Source organism: Dermochelys coriacea, chromosome 3 (assembly GCF_009764565.3).
Source record: "Dermochelys coriacea isolate rDerCor1 chromosome 3, rDerCor1.pri.v4, whole genome shotgun sequence".
Taxonomy (NCBI): Eukaryota; Metazoa; Chordata; order Testudines; family Dermochelyidae; genus Dermochelys; species Dermochelys coriacea.
The window spans coordinates 121,952,457-121,973,396 of record NC_050070.1 but is presented as its reverse complement, the minus strand read 5'-3'; the positions used below and the strand labels follow the sequence as shown (position 1 = coordinate 121,973,396).

Sequence of the window (20,940 nt, the reverse complement as noted above, 5' to 3'; positions counted from 1 at the left end):
TTTGCAAGGAGCAGGGCAAGAGACTTAATGTTTTGAAAAAGTGAAGAGAGTTTCTCCTTTACTAGACCCAAAGCCTGGTTTCCATAGGCCTCGCCAACTCATCAGGGATGACCATTTCATAAACTGTTTAGCTAACTCTTCTGGTCCAATTGGCTGCTGAGAGGAATTTCAACTTATGCCCTAACATATATAAAAGCCTTGGAGTAACAAATGCATCTTGTGGCACAGGAAAGTGCAGATGGTCAAAATGTAGCGACATTATAATAAAAGAGGTCATGCAGCTGGACCATGATGATTTCCTTTAGAGTGCATTGGTAGAAAAGGACAGGCGGTATGGGGCACTTACACAAAATTAACCCACGTTTCACTCTTGATTCACAAGGTTTATTGTCCTATATATGGACAGAAATGGAAAAAGGGGGCCAGATTCCTGCTGCAGTCAAGATCTACCTTTGGATTATAACCTATGACATCTGACAACAGATTTCAAGGGAACTCAGTGCACTTTGGTTACACCTCTTCTCCACCTCAAGCACAGCCTTTATTGGGGCTGGTAAGGGACATGGTACAAGAACTGGCTATACCATTGTTACACCCCTTGGAGATGACCCCATACTCAGGAATCCCCAGCAGAGGAGAGCTGGGTAATTTCCCCATTTTTCCACTGCCTGAACAATAGAAAGGGTTACATAATAAATTCAGAATGCAGCCTGGGTGTGATTCCAAAGAACATTTGTTTCCTTGTCCTCTTTCCCACAACACTTCTCTCATTTATGTACAGCAGCCCCGCCCACACACACCTCTCTTCCAATAAACACCCTCCGACTGACTTGTAAGGAAAGAGAATCCCATCTAATCCCTACCCCCAAAACTGCAAAGAAATAGCAAACTCATGAGGATGAAGGAATTGTGAGCATACCAATACTCTGTATCACCGTGCATCACCATGTGATCTCTGGTTACATATTTTAAAATCTGTGAGCATTCCCACAAGCAGGAGGAAGATTAATGGGGCTGAGAAGAAGAGAAATCATGACTTGATTAAAAAGCCTTCTTCAGCCTAACATTAGCCCTTCGTGATAATTTAAAGTGTATCAGATACTAATTCTCCCCTCCACTAGTCATGCTTATGGTATGAAACATGTTTCTGTCCTTATAAACAAGAAGGGAAGGTCTAAGTTTAACAAAAGTTGACATGTTCTCAGTTATCCTCACACCAGCATGCTGCGTCCATGTTGGAGACTTCAAGGGTTTCTCTACTCCATGAGGCAGATCCTCAGCTGGTATAAATTCTCACAGCTCCACTGTGGAGCTATCTACGACAGTTTGCACCAGAGGATACATCTCTGCTGCATCTGTCTTTTCTTTCGCTGTGGTCAGAAACCAACAATTTTTGGTCCACTCTTTTTTTCTGCAAACTGTTCTGAATGTAGTTAATAGCTACATGATGCCCACAACTACAATACACACTGTGGCAAAGAAAGCCACATGAAAGGCTGGAATTTAGGAAAGCTGTGCTCTCTCTTCATTCCTAACGCAAGCCTTTTATTGTGGAAATATTTGCCAGTGATTTAAATATAGGCCCCACTTCCTGACTGTGGCCAAGGAGTGTTCAGCACAGCTGAGAGGATGGAGGTGGGGGCACAAAGGCACCCAGGGGACTTGTATTCACTGTAACAGTTAGCTCAAGTTAGTACACTCAAGTTACTCCACTCAAGTGAAACAGCACTGGAGTTACACAGAGCAATTAGATTAACAGTTGATGAGTCATTATAATTCAGCTGCTGCATCCCCACTGCATTACTAGTTCCAGCATCAGCAATACTCAAGCTTCAATCCACATCCCGAGGGGCCAGTTAAGTGGTGCTTTTAGCTCAAGCTAAGATTTTGATATGTGACTGGGAGTCAGGTTGGGGCAAAACATGAGTTATAGCTCAGGCTATCACTGCACTGAAGACAAGCTTGATATGTGTTCCCCTTTAATCCTGGGCTTCCAGCTTGGTTCCCAGGGTAAATGAGAACTATGAGAACCTAGTGGCTGCTTTAATTTACACAGCCTGCTAATGGTTCCAGAGGCCATTTCAGCACAAAGGGCTGCCCCAGCCACACCTATCTGGTCATACCTTCTGCACCAGAGGAAGGGGCTAGGATAGGACCGATCTGATGGCAGAATACCGGTCAATTATCCCTCCCCAGAGGCCATTGAGATGGCTTTAAGGCAACTTTGTTCTGGGGTGCAGTACAAAGCTGCCCTGACATTGCTCAGAATTTGGTCCAACGCACACAATAAAACCAGAAAGAGTGGCTTCCAGCCTATTTATCTTTTGTAAAGAGTTAAATAGGGCTGTCAATTAATCAGAATTAACTCAAGCTATTAATGCAAAACAAATTAACTAGATTAAAAAAATAGTCATGATTAATCTCAGTTTTAATCGCACTGTTAAGCAACAATAGAACAGCAAGTTCAATTTATTGTAAATATTTTGGATGTTTTTCTACATTTTCAAATATATTGAATTTGATTATAATATAGAATACCAAGTGTACAGTGCTCACATTGTATTATTTTTTATTGCAAATATTTGCACTGTAACTAGATGACAACTCCTTGCAGTTTTTGGCCTAAAAACATAGGGATACCAGCAACTGTAATACCACATGAAATTTGTATCAAATGACATTTTTAGTCAGAAAGAGAAAATAAATATTTTGTCCTAAGAAAAGTCCTTTGAGAATTGCATCTAAGATCGGGGGGAATGGCATCAAAGGGGATGTGCACAGTTCCTCAACCATGCAGCCAGCCAACTCTCAGCCTGGGCATGCCCATAGTCTCTTTCAGCTTCTTGCTTCTGGATCCCCTATAGAAGCCTCCGTTCCTGTTCCCAGGAGGAGTTCAGGGTCCTTTTTGTGTCCCATTACCTCTAGTCCTGGCAGTGCTCTCCAGGTCCCACCACAGATGGTTGGCTGGGGGCAGCCTTATAGGGCCTCTTGCTCATATCAGGCTTGCAATGTTGGTTTGCCTCCAAAACAGGGGAGGGGAGGCTAGCCACTACCCCAGGGTGGTACCGTTTGCTACTGGCACTCACTTACACTCCCTAGTCGCTTCTCCTCCTGGGCAAACTTCCTCCCTTTCCTGTGGCAAGATTCACCTTTTTAAGCTCCCTTTCTCCTGGTGGAGCATGTGCTGCAGTTTCACCTGACTGGCACTACCTGAATGCAGGGTTGCTCGTTAGCCATTCTACCAGTAGGATGGGAGCATGTCCCATCAGCCCCCAAACCTTGTGAAAAGTCAACAAAAACATGACTGGAGCCGAAGGCTGTATTATCTCCTCTGCAGCTTCCTCTGAAACCTTCCTTTTGATGGGAGCCTTCATGGGCGGCAGCTGGCACAAGCAGCCCTGGCAGCATGGCCTAGGGGAGCAGATCTGCCTCTGCTGGGAGACAGGAAATGCAGGGGATCCCAAAACCAGTGTGGGGACACAGGCCCTGTAGCTAGAGAGGCCTGGACCCCTGCAGATTTAAAGGGAGCATCAACACATTTCTGAGAAGCCCAAATAGGGGGAGCTGCCACCCTATCTCTGAGAGAGGCAGGATTTAGCACACACCCTTGGCTTGGCAACTCCCATTGGCTAGTTTAGGCAAGGAGCCTCCTAGTGTGCTGGCTTCTGTGAATCCCATTCTCAGGTGTCTTTCTTCCCTCATTCATTGTACAGGGATTGGGAGCCTAGGTGCCGAACTCAGGCTTTGTGAATCCCAGGCATTTTCTAGGCCCCTAAAAATTAGATTTTTTGTGAATCTAACCCTCTGTGCCTCGGTTTACCCATCCATAAAATATTTAGCTGCCTCATAGGTGGAGAGGCTTAATTTATGTTTGTAAAGTGCTTTGAGATCCTCCTACGAAAGACAAAGTATGAATAAGGGCTGGAATTAGTAGCAGGGGTCTGGGATCAGATAGATGGGCCTTGAGGAAAAAGAGGAACAAGGGGAAGTGATAGAGGACCTGGAGGCTGTGACCCTGGGAGCCCCTCAATGCCAACTGACAGAGGCATATCATAATTCACATCAAGTTTGACATTGTTCCAATTCACTGTTGTCATAACCTGAATCTAAAAGGTGTCATGTAAGATGTCGTATGCAAACTGGTAACATGCTGGTCATTAACATTGTTGTGTGAGATATGTACGATCTCAAAAGGTGTTTGGCATGCAGAGATAAGCCCAATCTGTCCTAGACAAAGGAATGTTGTTTCACCTGCTTGCCTGTCTCCAATGTAAATTGAGCAAGGCGAGGCCAGAAACAATGGAAGTAGATTTATGTACAAGGTAAACAAAGCCATCAAACTAGCAAGTGGGGGAGACATCCACTTAATGATCACGCCATGGGGGATGAAAGCTGTACCCCCAGGAAGCCTCACTGGCTCTAGAAACAGAGACAATGGAGCTTGGGGAAAAGAAGCAGAAACAAAGCCATTTTGTTATCCATCACTCAAGGGACCCAAGACGACAGAGCACTTGAAATCTGAGAAAGGTGGATCCTTCGACCCAGGGGACTGAAGTCTCTGGGAACTGCCTGTAGGTGAGAAACCTGTTCAGACAAAGACTGTAACTTACTAAAGTTAAGTTGCAGTCATTAGAAAGTATGTTTTGTTTGGTTTCAGAGTAGCAGCCGTGTTAGTCTGTATTCGCAAAAAGAAAAGGAGTACTTGTGGCACCTTAGAAGTGAGCTGTAGCTCACGAAAGCTTATGCTCTAATAAATTTGTTAGTCTCTAAGGTGCCATAAGTACTCCTTTTCTTTTTATGTTTTGTTTGTATCCTTTCATATCTTTTTCACTCTCACTTGAAAACACTTAAACTTATTTCTTGTTTTATTACAAAATTATCTCACTGATGTTATATTGAAATAAGTGACAGTCTTCAGCAGAGCTAACAGGCTGCTATGTGCTCTGTGTCTTTGGAGGTAGCAAACTTACTAACTTCTCAAAAAGAAAAGGAGTACTTGTGGCACCTTAGAGACTAACAAATTTATTAGAGCATAAGCTTTCGTGAGCTACAGCTCACTTCATCGGATTGCATTGAAGTGAGCTGTAGCTCACGAAAGCTTATGCTCTAATAAATTTGTTAGTCTCTAAGGTGCCACAAGTACTCCTTTTCTTTTTGCGAATACAGACTAACACGGCTGCTACTCTGAAACCTGTTACTAACTTCTGTGAGCATCCAGTAAGAGGGACTAGATACTGAAAAGGACACCTCTGGGGAACTCAGGAGTTGAGGTTCACTGATCATTACCTGCAAGGCAAGGTTTGAACTGGCAGAGTCCTGAAGAATTTGCTGGCAAGGCAGACAAGCTGATGTGTCTGGGAGCTGACACAGCTTAGCTGTGGCAAAGCTCACTCTTGCTGTGGCAGTGCGGTAACACAGTGGCTCACAGTTCTAGGTGCACTGAGCAAGATGTCAGAGGCAGAGAAAAGTGCTTTAGTGCAGAAAGGGAGTTGGAGCGGAGAGCACTCTGCTAAAAACTCACGTGTCCCAACATCCTTTGTGAAAGGCTGATGGGCAGTCCGAGGGTAGAGGAGCACAGGTGGGCTGTGCCTCTGAGATAGTTTTAAGATTTATTCATTCATGTCATACGGAGCCTGATCCTGCACTCGCTGTAGATGATAGGAGTTTTTCTATTGGAGAAGCTCCTGTTGACCTCAATGGACACTGAATCAGGCCCTTCATTAGAAAAGCTGGTTATATTTTGGGTTTTTTGTTTTTGTTTTGTAAAACATTAGAACAAGTTGAAAATTTCTAAGATACTGTAGAATTTTGCACTGTTTGAGGTTCTCCCAACCATCCTACCCAAGGTATAACAACAGCTTTAAATCTTGGTCTGAAGCTGATCCAGGATTCATATGCTGTACATGCCATAGTTTGAAAAACATGACAGCCTCTCATATGGAATGCTGAGCACCGATATCAACATTGGTGTACAGTAAATCTTACTTAATCAGAGATTTCTCATAACATACACACACTATTGTGAACACACAGGTTCCAGTCTAATTTCTTCCTCCAGTTCATGTTTTCTCAATTAGATTCTTCCCACACAGCGGTTATGGAGATATTTTTAAGACAAAAAATACATAGTCAATTCAGTTTGTGAATTTGGAGCATATAAATGATATTGGCTGAGGCAGACAATTTTTTGTATAGAAAAGGATCCACTTGCTGTGCCCACAGGTGCTAGATGCATCTGTTAAAACAAAGTTCCTCTGCAAAGTGCATAATGGAGGCCAAGTCCCAGAACAGGGTTACGGAAATATACACTGTTTTGCTTAGGTTAAAAATCCATAGAACTGTTTCACTGAGAATCTCTAGAACCTCAAGCCATTGGAACAGGCACTTGAAATTTGGCAGGGAACCTGCCCTGGTGTCTAGGATGTGACTTTTATTGTTCTTGTGAAAAACTGTCCAAATTTGGCCATGGGATGAGCTTCTGAAGATCTCAGTTCACACTTGCTCAATAAAGACGTGTTAGAACGTGGAAGCTAACTTCACTGAAGATTCCATCTGTACAGAGCATGCTCCAGCTCAGAGCTTCAGCAGCTCAGCAAAATTCTCCTTGCAATGGCTGCTCTTGACATCCAGGAGCCACTCTGATGCTGGGCACTGGAACTGAGAGCAGGAAAATGGTCTCTCCGGTGCTTTCAGGGTTCACCCTGCTGGTGCCCAGGTAGTGTGGAGGTGGAGGAGAAGGAAGCAGCTTGACTTGAATGTAGAGGGGTGAGGAGATAGGCCTGGAGGGTAGAGAGTGGGGAGACTGGGACAAGGGTCCAGGGTAAGGGCATAATGAAATGAGGAGCCAGAGGAAGTTGGAGGACTAGTCTGGGATATGGAGACAAGTGGGAAGGAAGAGGGGTACTGGGACAAAGAACTGGGAGGGGACTAGAATGTGGCGCCGAAGGTGGGGAGACTGGGAGCTGAGTGAAGATGGTAGTGGGGACTGGGAAAAGGACAGGCTTGAGAAACTAGAAGCAGAAGGGGTCTGGGTTGACAGGGGTCAGGGCAGAAGGGTCTGTAACCACTAGAGTACACATCCCTCAGAACCTTGGACTAGAACCCAGGGCTCCTTAGCCTCAACTTTCCACTTCTGTCTAGCAAACAGCTGTGAAATCCACTGACATAATATGTGCCTCACCTCCCTCTAAAACAGTGGTTCCCAAACTGGGGTTCATGAACTCTTGGGAATTCACAAAATGCATCGGGGGGCTCTCAGAAAAAAATTCTGTAATGGCAGACAGAGCTGTCCCTAGGGATCCCAGGCACCAGGGCCCGGCAGCCTGAGCCCTGTGACCATGACTTCCTGGCAGAACAAGTTTAAGCTTTGTTGTAATCATGCATTGTTAGCCTGGATTTCTCAAGATCCGAATGCTTGTGTGAAGAACTCTTTATTTGAGTTGGCTTCTTAAGTATCTTCATGCTGTTTCACGTCTGGTACTCCTTGATGAAACATGTAGGAGGCTTAATCGAAGTGATATGAGCTACAAAAGTGAAATCTTGGAAGAATGTTGCCATTTTCATAATGTAATAAAATTAATAATGTAATAATAATAATGTAATAGTAAATAGTGTGTGATAAGCAGGTCATAAAAAAAACAAATTATTTCCAAGATCACAGCTTCTATAAATTATGCTCAGATAAGGGAGAAAATCCCTGGAAATATTCATTTTTAGGAGGGGGTTCACAAGATTTGATATTTTCGTGAAAGGGGTTTGTGGGTTGTTAAAGTTTGGGAACCACTGCTCTAAAACCCTAACAGTCACCTCACCGACTTTTTATATGTATTCTCTCAACAGATCGGCACATCTGGCTGTCACATATGCCATGCATGTGGGAAGTAATGCTGCCTTATAACTGCTAAAGTCACCATTAATGTTTTGCGTTAGAGCTCAGGTTTATGAAGATGGGGTATATATTGCTTTTTGGTGCCTGTTGGGAGATGGAAGTGAATGCCTTACAGCGTGGGTCATCAACAGTATTGCAGGCAATATGAAGGTGGAAAGGAATGCACAAGTCGTTCCCATTAATGTCTTATCTGCATTCTTTTAAGGGTTTGGGTGGATGGTGTGTGCTTCTGCAACCTTCATTGCTGCCAAGTGAAGTTTTTGTTTGCTGATTTCCTAGGTTTTTTGTGCAGGGTTAGAGAACTTCAGTGGATAACTCCACCGGCCTGGGAATCAGAGGGAGAAACTGTGCTACTGAAGCGGCTCCTGATGACACTGACCCCTCTGAAGAGCGTGGGAGGCTGGGATGTTCTTTATGTCTACAATAGTTTAGCTTTGTTTAAAAGTTACTGACAGTAAGTGCACCAAGAGCAGCACTACACGTTGAGCAGTGACGACATGACCTGGCAGCTGGAGGGAACCTCCATGAAGGAGTGTGTCATCACTCACTTCCCAGAACACTCTGTAGCCTTTCATGGACTTCTGACAACTGGATACAGCCAGGAGCAGCTGCAGCAGTGGGGTGTGCATCTCTGAGTTACACCAGCAAGTCTGCCAATTGCAACCCCCTTTCTTCTGGGACTCCCATTCTTTCCTGTATGAAGCATACCTCTAAACCTACAAAGATGCCAAACTAAGGCACTAACCTGTATGACCACCACCATCTTGACCAACACCAGAGATTGAATCATTGTCCTCGAGAACTAAAAGCATCACTCTTTCCTGCTTGTGCTGAAGAGGCAGGCTCTCAAATTGAGAGCTGTCACAGATTTACATCCTCTATGGATGAGGCTCAGTGGGGGTTGCATAATGAACACTGACTACTCAGTTACTCAAGTAAAGTGTCCAACAAGGGATTGAAATGTGTATTTTGTGATTCAATTTGCAGACGATAGTAATATAAAATCTGTTTTAAAGAGGTCTTCTTGCTGCTTGAATCACATACAACCATACCATGCTTCCAAAACAGATTACGAGCAGGGTGTGAATCCCATGAATTTTAGATTACTAGTTTAGACACTTCCTATTTTAGCTAGCAGAATAACTGTTAGCCCTTTAGTAGAGCAGTACCTGGAGTAGTACTTGACACACACTTTCCCAAGTGGATTACACACTATTTTCTAATCAGCAGTAGAATACCGGTAATCAGAAATCCTGTCGTCTATTCCTAGTGCTGGGAGAGGAGTGTAGTTTATAGTGGTTAAAAATAGGATAATCAAAACTGGTTCCATCATTCTGAAAGGCAGTGTGATGCAGTCAATACAATCTGGAGGTGCTGAGTTAGAGAACTCCAGTGACCTCGCATAAACTCATAACTAAGTCTGACAACTTATTTCAAATAATGGATGGGGATGGAGAGTGTTCAACAGCTCTTCATTAATGGTCTCCTAGGTTGGGGTTCCTGGTCTTAGTCATTAATAAAGGCAGTGCATTAAAACAGCAGTTAGAAGAGGCGAGAACTGAATGTCTGGCCTCCTCTTTCACAGCTCAGTAAACTTTTCCTTGGACTACAAAGGCATTTGATGAGAGAGTCATTCTATCTCCTTCTCTCCCCATCCCCTGTCTGCTCAACCCCGGAGAGAGTAATGATATTTGTGCCATTAGAGATTTGTCACCAAATTCAGTGGGATTGTCTGGGAACACATCTTTTCCATTATGGCTACAATGTTATAAAATGCACTATAGACCAACACTACTGATGTATAAGGCTCCGTCTACACGACAAGCACTTCAGTGGCACAGTGCAATACTGCGGCTTCGTTTCTGTAGCGTTGTAGATTCTTTCCATATCAACAGAAGAGGGTTTTTTTTCCATTGGATGCAGTTGATCCACCTCTTTGAGAGGTGGTAGCAAGGTCAATGGAAGAATTCTTCGGTCAACCTAGCTGCAGTTAAACCTGGGGGGTGGTTGACCCAACCATGGCATTCAGGGCATGACATTTTAAACAGCACTGAGAAACGTACCTAGGTCAACCTAACTTTTAAGTGTAGACTGGGCCTAACTGATACTCTAGACATCAGCACACAGAGAGCAACAATGTGGCCAAAGGACAAGTCCCAGGGTGTTTCAGGGATATAAAGTAAGTGAGACTAGCCACTGGAAAACTGTCAATGTAGGTAATTCTAAATGCTTAGTATTTTCTCTGTATCAATTCATTTTTTTTTCAAGCCACTGTGAAATGTTCAAATAGTGCTCCATGTTTATAGTCTATGCTTTGGTAATGGGATCTTTACAAAATACAGGTTTAATGTTCTGGTTAAAGTGAACTCTGTAACACAGCCCTAAGTCTGGTGCTGCTACCGTTGCACTATTTCATCTCAAGAAAAGTCACTACTTAGAGAAAACATATGGGCCTTGTACTGTGAACAGACAGGAAAAGTAAATTCTAGAGTTGAACACCCTGCCATAAGCCTCCAGACCTGGGGCCTATGAGCTCAAACACCTCAAACAGAGAGATGGTCTTTTAGGTAATGAAATCCCAATCATGTAGGGTGAGATTTTCAAAACTTCCTAAGGGAGTTGGATGTTCAACTCCCAGTAAGCTTCAGTGGAAGGTGGGCACCTAGAACCCTTAGGTATTTTTGAAAATCCCTCCCATAGAGCTTTATAGATTACCACAAACCCTTGAACTGCAGCCAGGAGTGAATAAGATGGAAATATACACTCACCCACAACCCTACCATATTTCACATGTATGTTCTGAAGCTTGCATAGGTGTCCTTGACTTTGTAATTCACTTCTCCCATTTATCTGATAGAGCCAATGTGTAACATGATGCAAGCAAGGCTCCTGCCTTTCATTATTTTATTTTTTTCCTGAACAGGCTGCTTGGATTATGTATATAGCTTGCACATTCATTTCTGGGCCAAAGTCTTTTTATGCTGATATAGATCAGCATATCAGTATAGTGAATATGTATTGCTCATCCACCCATGGACAATGTGATATTTTATGTACTTGTAAGTAGATGCATGATTTCTAAAATTTGATTTGATTAGTTCTGTTTGGTCTAGATTTGCTGACAGATTTGTGCAATTCTACTAAGACCACCAAAATGACTAACAACTAGGGAAAATTGTTTTAAAATTAACAACAGCGTTCAAAAAGAATAAACCAAATTGTTACCTTGTATTTGGCTTCAGGTTCTCAATAGGTAAATGAGTAGCCCCTGCACTCCTGGTTGACCACTTGTTCCTTATAAAGTCATCATAAGATGCACTGTAAACCAAGTAACCTGCAAATGGAAGAGAGAAAAGCAGATCAGCCAATGAGAGTTCTATGTTTCAGTCAATGATACCTTGAGGCTTAACTACTTTGACAAATTCTATGTGTCAAAGAGCAAAGACATCAGGGCTTTCTACGGCATTGCTTTATACAAAACCTACTCTTTATTCTCTCGGTCCCTCTATGTATCTGCATTCTTTAAAAGTGCTATTTTAAATTATAAAATTGTTGATTTTTCCAAGGAAATTGGTTGTTTCTTTTCAGAGCCGGAACTTGCATTAGGCCACTTTCATCTTTGGTGTAACTACGTTGAAGTCAGTGGAGTTAAACCAGGGATGAACTGGACCCATTATGTTTAAATAACACTTCAATTGTGACACAAATTGATTAGTATGAAATAATGGAGAAGGTGAGGCTGAAACTTCTTCCTCCACTATTTTACTTTAAAATGTGTGGCATTTTAAAATGAGGAGGAAGCTGGTGTAAATTTTTATAACTTCACTAACTTCAGTGGATCTAGCACATTTGCCCTGAGATGTCAAACTCAGTCTTGGTATAACTCCAACATCTTGCTGGAAATTACATTACAGTGAAAACATTTTTTTTTTTACAGAGGGCAACCAATCCATTTCCCTGCTATTATTTCTCCAGATGTCAATAGTAAAACTCCCATTAACATTAATGGTAGCAAGAGCACACTTATTACTCGCTCTACAAGGTAATAGTGTTATATGCTTCATGCTCACTCATTCTGGAGCAAATGCGAATCTCAGCTCTGTACTGGGCAGACTGAACATTCTGCATTAGAACACTGCATGGAAATCCTATTGAAGTCAATGAGTTTTGCATGAAGATCAAGTGCAAATATAAGCGATAGAGATACGGCGTGCAGATCAGACAATAGGATTTTGCCTTATATTTGAAAAAGAACAGTTTCCAACATTGGTAAAGATCCTGCGTTGGTATTTAATGTGTGTCAGGCTTTTAAACAGAAACAAAAAAAACTAAGAAAAACAGCAGAAATGGAATAATTCAACTCTGGCAGTGTCAGCTGCTGGACCTGATTCTCCTTGGCATGACTCCAGTTTCATGCTGGTGTGACTCTCTTGAAATCAATGGAGTTACACTGTGTAAAAGTGGAGCAATACAATCAGGTCCACGATGTCCTCTTCAAGGCTGCCATTTTCAAAGAAGCCTCGGGGAGTCAGGGGTTCTACTCCCATTGAATTTAAATGGGAATCAGACACCTAACTCCCATGGGCTCCTGTGAAAGTCCCAGCCTAAAGTCATGCACATTTCCGGACATTCCCATTAGCCAATACAGTATATTCCTGATTATCCGAACAGCATGGGGGACACGGACTTTGGATACTCAAGAGAGCAGGGGCCATTCAGGCCTCCCCTGCAGCTGAGGGCTCATCCTCCTCTTCCTTGCAGTCCTGGTTGGGGATCTCTGCTCTGCCCTGCTCACTCATTCCAGTGACAGCCGAACTGAAGAGGGCTCCTTGTGCTGCTGCAGGCTGGTGACACCATCCTCCTCCTCCTCATGGTCTCTGCTCTATCATGCTAACCTCCACATTACCTGAATCCCTTCTTTGTCTCCCAGCATGAAATTTACACAGGTGGCAAGGAAGGGGTTCAGCTAATAAGGTTTCAGATAAATGGGAGTATACTACACATAGATATCATGCTGTACACATATTGAGAAGCAACATCCCTTAAAGTTGATCTGCAATTCATAGGTACCAGTCAACCTCTGACTCAAGTTCCAGGCTACCACTACGTGCAAAGTGTCTGAGAAGCACTCAGCATATCCATTTCTGACAGTGACATTTTCAGTTTAAAAGTCACACAGATCCACTTTCTCTTTCCATTGACTCAAGCTACATTAATCAACCTTGAACACGGTTTACATTCTGTTCCGCATCGGTATTACATAGTTTTCTCTCTGGCTTCAAGCCAGCACACCTGTGGGTTCTCTTAAAATTTTGATCAAGCTGTGGTGAGAGAGGGAAAAAATCAATCCTCTACTAAATTAGCTCAGTCAATTCCCAGCTGAAGGAGAAATAAAAGGGAAAGCGAGTGCCTATGTGGTCTTGTTAATTGGGCAACAAATTAAAAAATATGACTAGTAACTTTGGGGCCATGAACAAAGGTTTTGAACATCTAGAATTTCTTCCCCCCACCGCCACCTTGAGTAAATTTCCTTAGGCATAAAGTAAAATGTGCTTTTCATTCCATCCCAAACGAAAGAGGTTGGTTAAAAAATATGCAGCAAAAATTCATGGGTAAAACCCAGAAAAACCTTTCAAGCCCTCTCTATTCATCACAAAGAGGGGAAAGGGAGCATAAGCTTGATTTTTTAAAAGTCCTTTGAAGTGTGCCTTTAACAATCTCAGAGTGCCAGACCAAGACATTATGACAAGCTATATTACAGAAATGAACAATCTGAAGCACGGCTGTGAGAAGAGTGAAAAGAAAGATGCGTTGCCAACTATGTCCACATATCTATTCAGAGGACACCATCATAGGGCCTAATCACATCAGCCACACTATCAGAGCCTCGTTCACCTGTGCATCTACCAATGTGATATATGCCATCATGTGCCAGTAATGCCCCTCGGCCATGTACATTGGCCAAACTGGACAGTCTCTACGTAAAAGAATCAATGGACACAAATCAGATGTCAAGAATTATAACATTCAAAAACCAGTCGGAGAACACTTCAATCTCTTTGGTCACTCGATTGCAGACCTAAAAGTGGCAATTCTTCAACAAAAAAACTTCAGAAACAGACTCCAATGAGAGACTGCTGAATTGGAATGAATTTGCAACTGGACACCATTACGTTAGGCTTGAATAAAGACTGGGAGTGGATGGATCATTACACAAAGTAAAACTATTTCCCCATGTTTATTCCCCCCCCGCCCCCCCACACACACTGTTCTTCAGACGTTCTTGTCAACTGCTGGAAATGGCCCACCTTGATCATCACCACAAGAGGGTTTCTCTCTCTCTCTCTCTCTCCTGCTGGTAATAGCTCACCTTACCTGATTACTCTCATTACAGTGTGTATGGTAACACCCATTGTTTCATGTTCTCTGTGTATATAAAATCTCCCCACTGTATTTTCCACTGAATGCATCCGATGAAATGAGCTGTAGCTCACAAGAGCTTATGTTCAAATAAATTTGTTAGTCTCTAAGGTGCCACAAGTACACCATCTCAGAAAAAGGTGCCAAGATGCAAGTGCTTCATGAAACACAGGAAAGCCAAAAAGATGCATCGGACATGGTCAAACATTACTTATGTGACATATTGCTCTGATATTAACATAATTAGTGACATTGTGGGTGATTTTTTTAAGTGAACAGTGTGAAGATAACACTGAAAAACAAAATCCTTTATTTATCCACTGACCAGGCACAGAACTGCCAGTGGAAGCTTCCCTGCCTTCCCCCACCACTGCGTATCAGCAATATAAGGCTAGCATAGTTTTCGTGACCATTCACTTCTTGGCCCTTCTGCAGAGGGGCTGTCAGCAAAAGAGTGGGTCAAGATTCAGCAGCAACAGCAACAATGTAAAAACCAGTACAACAGCACTGTCAGTTTCGGACTCCAAATCATCTGACCTGCTGTCGAGTTGGGTTTTGCATCATCTCCAAATACTTTTGTTGTTTACATATCTCACTAATTTTTTTTAGCAAGGTTAGAGATTTGTATTTCAAAATTTACATTTTTTTTTTGCTATAATGTGCTCTAAAGACAGTGGAAAAGATCTAGTTGAATGTATTTGTTTAACTGCCAACCGCAGAATGTCAGATTGGCATTTGAACAAACTTTAACTATAATAAAGTCAATGTAGTTTGGGATATGTATTCCACAGGAGTTAACCAGCTCTATTTCAGTTTAACTCTTTTTATTTATATAAAAAGCTTAAATTTCTCTTTTCACTCAGCTACTAAGCTCCACAATATTTCTTTGTATGCAGAAACAGTTTTATTCTGGCCTGTATCATTAATATTGCTATTGTGGCATGCAATATCTGCAAACCACAAGAAAAACAGTTCTGTATTTTCCATAATATTCCATCCTCTCTGCCCTCCTCTGCCCTCACCACCCATTTAATTTTCTTGAGAGAGTGACTATTGAATTCAGAGATTTAGAAGAGAGCGGTGTTAAAAAATAAAGAGACTGATTTTGAAATAAGAAAAGGAGTACCTGTGGCACCTTAGAGACTAACAAATGTATTTGAGCATAAGCTTTCGTGAGCTACAGCTCACTTCGTCGGCATCCGACGAAGTGAGCTGTAGCTCACGAAAGCTTATGCTCAAATACATTTGTTAGTCTCTAAGGTGCCACAGGTACTCCTTTTCTTATTGCAGATACAGACTAACACAGCTGCTACTCTGAAACCTGATTTTGAAATGTAGATTCCCATATTGCTGATGCAAATAACTGCAGGGAAGGTAAATTTTATAGGTCTGAAGCCTTCTAACTCCATGAGTGCTTCAGCCAATCTGAGTGTTACAGGGTATGTGCTACAAAATAAGCCCACAAGTATTTGCACTTCAAAACTGCAGGCACAAAAACAGAGGCAAGGTGAAGCCCTTTAGAAAACCAGGACTAATCTATGCTTATCAGTGGCATTGGTACAGTGTTGACAGATGACATAGAAGCTCTTTCTCACTGACTAGAAGGCAATTAATACCTCCTTCTTGGGGAGCTGTATGGTATGGAGAGTTAACATTGTTGAAAAATTATCAATCATAATTAGCTCAGATTAAGATAAAAACCTTCCCATTTGGCTTCTGCATAGTTTCCTGAACCCCAACCAGGACAACAAAATTCCCAGGGTGACAGCTAAGGCTGGCAAGTTCTGTTACCATACCTGTTATCAAGTCTCCTTTTCGGGGTTTGGCCCAGTCCACAATGACAAAGGAGTGGCAGCCTTCCACTGCTACCACTGTGATATTGTGAGGGACTGTCTGGGGATGCAGCTCTCCCCCTTTTAGATTATAGGGTATGATTTCATCCAGGCTTTCCACTTGAAAGTGCTCCAATGCCTCTGTCAAGGAGCAGGGGGCTGCAGGATCTTTATTGAGATAACTCACATAAGGAGCTGGAAAAGACAGTGATAAGCAGCATTTATTTAACAGTCTGTACAGACAGGCAGATTACTACAGCTAAGGACAATTCCTGTAGAGAAAAGCACAAGGTTAATTTTCTTTTTATATTCTTTACAGGCGGCACTCGCAGAAATGGCTATATTTTATTTTTTAAAATAAAATAAATTAGACATTCATTTCCTGACCTTCCAGCTTGTACATCTTGTATATTTTCCTACCATTTCCCTGACGCTTTCAAATCTGTAAACTGTCTGGAAACTTCTTGGAGTGCTATAACTCTTCATATATATAGAGCACCATGGAAACTGTAAGCATGACAAATATTCAGTGGCAATTACGTTACTCTAAGGCTTTCAATAGATGGGGAATAACCATGTCTGGTGCATTTTAGTCTGTGTTATAAAGGATCAGGATGGCAGCTCTTGATTAACCAATGTTGTTGCTCTAAAATTGAGACTTAGGACCTGTCTTTGGGAGCCAAAGTTGTGGGTGGGGGGAGGGGTGGGTGTAAAAGGGCCCACAGTGTAAAGGCAGGGTCCTTCCCATGTCACCTGCCCACTTTAGGTTTGGAGCTCCTCTGCCTGCCTACATAGTCCCTTTCCCCCAGTAGCAGATGTAGCCTTCTGATTCAATGTAATTTGTTAGTCTCTAAGGTGCCACAAGTACTGCTTTTCTTTGTATGCACTCTTGGCAGCAAGAGAGACCCCACCTGGGGGGACGTGGCTCAGCAGCTGAACCTGGCTGCTGAGAGCAGAGAGAGGCCCTCCCATGAATCCAGCGCCATGCCCCCATATCCTTGATGCCTAGAGACAGGCACATGCAGGGGTATTACCCCCACTGTTTCCTCTGGCAGATTTTGCCTTTCGGGCTTCTGTAGCAGAGAAACTGCTGAACTTGAATTAAAATGTAAACTAGATACCATTAACTTGAGTTTGAATAGAGACTGGGAGTGGCTGGGTCATTACACATATTGAATCTATTTCCCCATGTTAAGTATCCTCGCACCTTCTTGTCAACTGTCTAAATGGGCCATCTTGATTATCACTACAAAAGTTTTTTTCTCTCCTGCTGATAATAGCTCATTTTAATTAATTAGCCTCTTACTCCACCTTTTCATGTTCTCTGTATATCTATCTATCTTCTTACTACATGTTCCATTCTGTGCATCTGATGAAGTGAGCTGTAGCCTACAAAAACTTATGCTCAAATACATTTGTTAGTCTCTAAGGTGCCACAAGTTCTTCCTTCTGACAACATTGTGCAGTGATGTGGCTGGGAGCAGCATCGCAATGATGCCGGACCCAGGCTATGGAGCCACAGACAGTTTCTTGTGCAAAGAAGTGAACATAGTTTCTCCCCCAACAGCGTGTCTTTGCACCCTCAATTTCATAATTTTTGTCAGTGCAACTGAACCCTTGAGCCCCTGCTAAAGCTGCCCCTACATCCCCCTTGCATTTTGAGGGCCAGATCCTCAACTGGTATAAATCAGCATAGCCCCATTGACTTCAATGGGACTACACCAATTTACACCAACTGAGGAGCTGGCCCTGGAGGTGCAGCCAGCCCCATTCTAGTTGTCTCCTGCATGGATGGCCTCTCTTTATCCTCTTCCCTCTCCTACATACTCACAACCGGGTTTTGCCTGAGGAATGCAGAAAGTAAAAGATAAATTCTTGTTCTTCTAGTGATAGGGTGACCATATTTCCTTAAAGCAAAAACAGGACACTGCTCAGGACTGGCCCAAGCTCTCTGGCATCACCAGACCCCCCCCCCCCCCCGCTAATGTTCCTCCACACCCCACAGTTTGAAAACTGGGCCATTTGTCCCATTTGCTCTTGCCAACTGATGATCAGCTGGTAAGAGCAAATGGGATAAATGCCCAGTTTTGCCAAAAAAGTTGGGATGTCTGGGACAGGGCTTAAAAAGGGGACTGTCCTGGCCAAAACGGGATGTACCATCACATTATCTAATGAATGTAGTTTAAGTAACAGAGTTTTGGTCCTTTTAGTTCATGGCAGAGCCCTTGCTTTGGAAACTGGCCACCTTAGTACTAGTGTAAGCAGTTACTTGTCTCTATGTGGTAGTGAGGTCCTTTAGGGAGAGGTGCTAAAGATCATGGAAACAAATTACTGATATTTAGCAGTGAAACCAATGTAGCATGGTTCTCTCTCACTATGCTTATTTAATACTGAGAATCAGTTGCTAATATTAAAATCAACCCCTAATTCCCAAGTTTCCTGGAGTATGGAAATGTACAGGTATCAGTTTAGTAACTGGTAACATTTACACTTATGCTTTATAGTGACAAGAACTGTACTTCATGAAATGTCGAAATGGTAATTTTATTGCATTAAAGGTCCTTGTCATAGGGGCAATTGGATCGTCAAGGGGAACCAGGGCCTAGCCTGCCCATGACAGCCCTCTGAAGACCCACCTGGGCCTAACCAGTTGCCCAAGGTGGCTGTTTAATGGTCAGTTAGTAGAAGAGCACCTGCAACCTTACCACAGGGCTGCCTGAGTTCAGAGAACCAGGGAGAATACTCCCAGGAGGAAGGTGCCTCTTAAGAGAGGGACAGCCTCCCCAGGGAAGGAACAAGTGTAGTCTAGGAGAAGGAACTGAGAGGTCTCCAGAGAGACAGATAGTTCCTTGGGTGAAGAATACTAGAGTAAGCTGAGAGAAGGAACCAGAGACTGTTCTCGAGGTGAAGAGAACAGAGCTATCCTGAAAGAAGGAATCGGAGGCTGCTCTCCAAAGGGAAGGGAGCAGCTGCAACTTAGAAGCACTGGCTCCAGAGGATGGGCTTGGTCTAGAGTGTCCCGTGGCTAACGGAGCAAGAAGTTAGTTGAACTGACCCTGAAACTGCAGCTTTCCTTGTGGGCACCTGAATGAGGTCTTGCTTATGCTTATGCTAATCTTTGTTGTTAATAAATGAAACCCTCTGAAGTGGGTGTTCTTTCATGCGCAGAAGTCTGGTTTAGACTTATCTATATCCAGATCAAGGGAAACTAAGGAAGGGCTCACTTGCGGTGTCACACCTGAAGGCTATAGGGGGCATGGAACCAGAGGCACAACGTCCACAGTCATTTTAACATTTAAAGAAACAGTTTGAGTTCTAATGTTTGCCTTTGGAAATGTTTATTTAGTTACAATAATACAGATCCCTGGAGGATAATATTTTCCCTCCTAGTGACCTGAAGTGTTCATAAAAAAATGTTCTTAGTTTATCTTATTGGATTTCCCACCACACAGAGAGTCTGCCCAGAGCTTGTAATCTACTTCATTTTAGCCATCACAAGGTTTCTAATCTAAACAGGCTGAGACGCATGATCGCTGAAAGAATGGAACCATCCTGTCATGTTTTGACAGGGAGGAGTTGAAGACTCATTTGAAAAAGTTTTGGTTTATGTGAAAAGTATTTTACTCCCCAAACCATGGTAAACAAGAGCTCAAGCCTCAGCTGCTCCAGAGCAGAACTCCACACAGCTGGTGGGTATGTTGGGGGGATGGCATGAATCAAAGATGGCTCTAAGCCACCTTTCCTGCTCTCCCAGTCTTGCAGCTGAACGGACCCTCAGAGCAAGTTCTGCCAGCCTTTAACAGTCCCGCAGGAGCTATCATATCAAAGGAGGATTGCTGGAATCCAGTGCTCTCTGGCCCTTGAAACGCCCTGACAATGTACCCCCAAGACTTCGATGAGGTCTCAGACCAGCATCCTTAGCTGGTATAAATAACAATAGTTACAGCAAAATCAATGAAGCTTTGCTGATTTACACCAGCTGAGGATCTGGCCTGTGCATGCAGATCCAAACTTTTTGGCTCAGCTCCATCTCCTGTTGTTTCTTTCTACAATTCCAAAATAAAGCAAGATATTTATGAACATATAAAACATATTAGCACTTTTAGTTATCAAAAGGGTTCCAATTTAAGACTTTGTTCCATTTACCTATTCTCCCATACTATACATTCCAAATGAAATATCCTGGCAGGACAAATTCTCCTCTGAGATACATCAGTGTACAATGCCACTGGTATCAATGGGGTTCCACTGGTGTAACAAAAGAGAACTGTGCCCTGGTTTCCCATTAGAGGGCTTATCTACAAGGAGAGCTGCACAAGTTTTACTAAAGCTTTGAATTTAAATTGATTTAGCTTAAGGGGAGCAAATCCCAGAGTAGACACTCTTAGGGTATGTCTACACTTAAACCATTACAGCAGCACAGTGATGGTTCTCCCATCACTGTTTTTAATTCTCTTCCTCAAGAGGTAGTAGTTAGGTTAACAAAAGAATTCTTCCAATGACCTAGCACTGTCTATCCCAGGGCTTAGGTTCATTTAACTACGTCACTCAGAGGTGTGGATTTTTCACAACCTTGAGTGACATAGCTGGGGTGACATTAACTTTTTAGCGTAGACCTGGCTTTATTTTGGTTAAATCAGTTGGAAACAAATTTAAACTATACTGAAATACAGCCCTCTTAAACTGAAATAAAGAAAGTGTCTACAAGGGGTTTGCTCTGGTTTAACTAAACTGGTTTAGTTTGTGTTTGAGATCAAGATACAGCTCCAAGTGCTGCTACTCGTGTTTATCTTGTGATGA

The 20,940-nt window shown here is 42.8% G+C and overlaps 1 protein-coding gene across 1 annotated transcript in view; it reads right to left on the bottom strand.

The window, feature by feature from the left end:
- FNDC1 (fibronectin type III domain containing 1) overlaps positions 1 to 20,940 on the bottom strand; it is a 125,516-nt gene that overhangs the window by 14,787 nt on the left and 89,789 nt on the right. Inside the window, exons 14-15 of the mRNA XM_038397624.2 lie at positions 16,105 to 16,335; positions 11,114 to 11,222 (exon numbers count right to left, since the gene is read on the bottom strand). Of these exons, the coding sequence (XP_038253552.1) occupies positions 11,114 to 11,222; positions 16,105 to 16,335 (340 nt within the window). The remainder of the gene's footprint in view (positions 1 to 11,113; positions 11,223 to 16,104; positions 16,336 to 20,940) is intronic.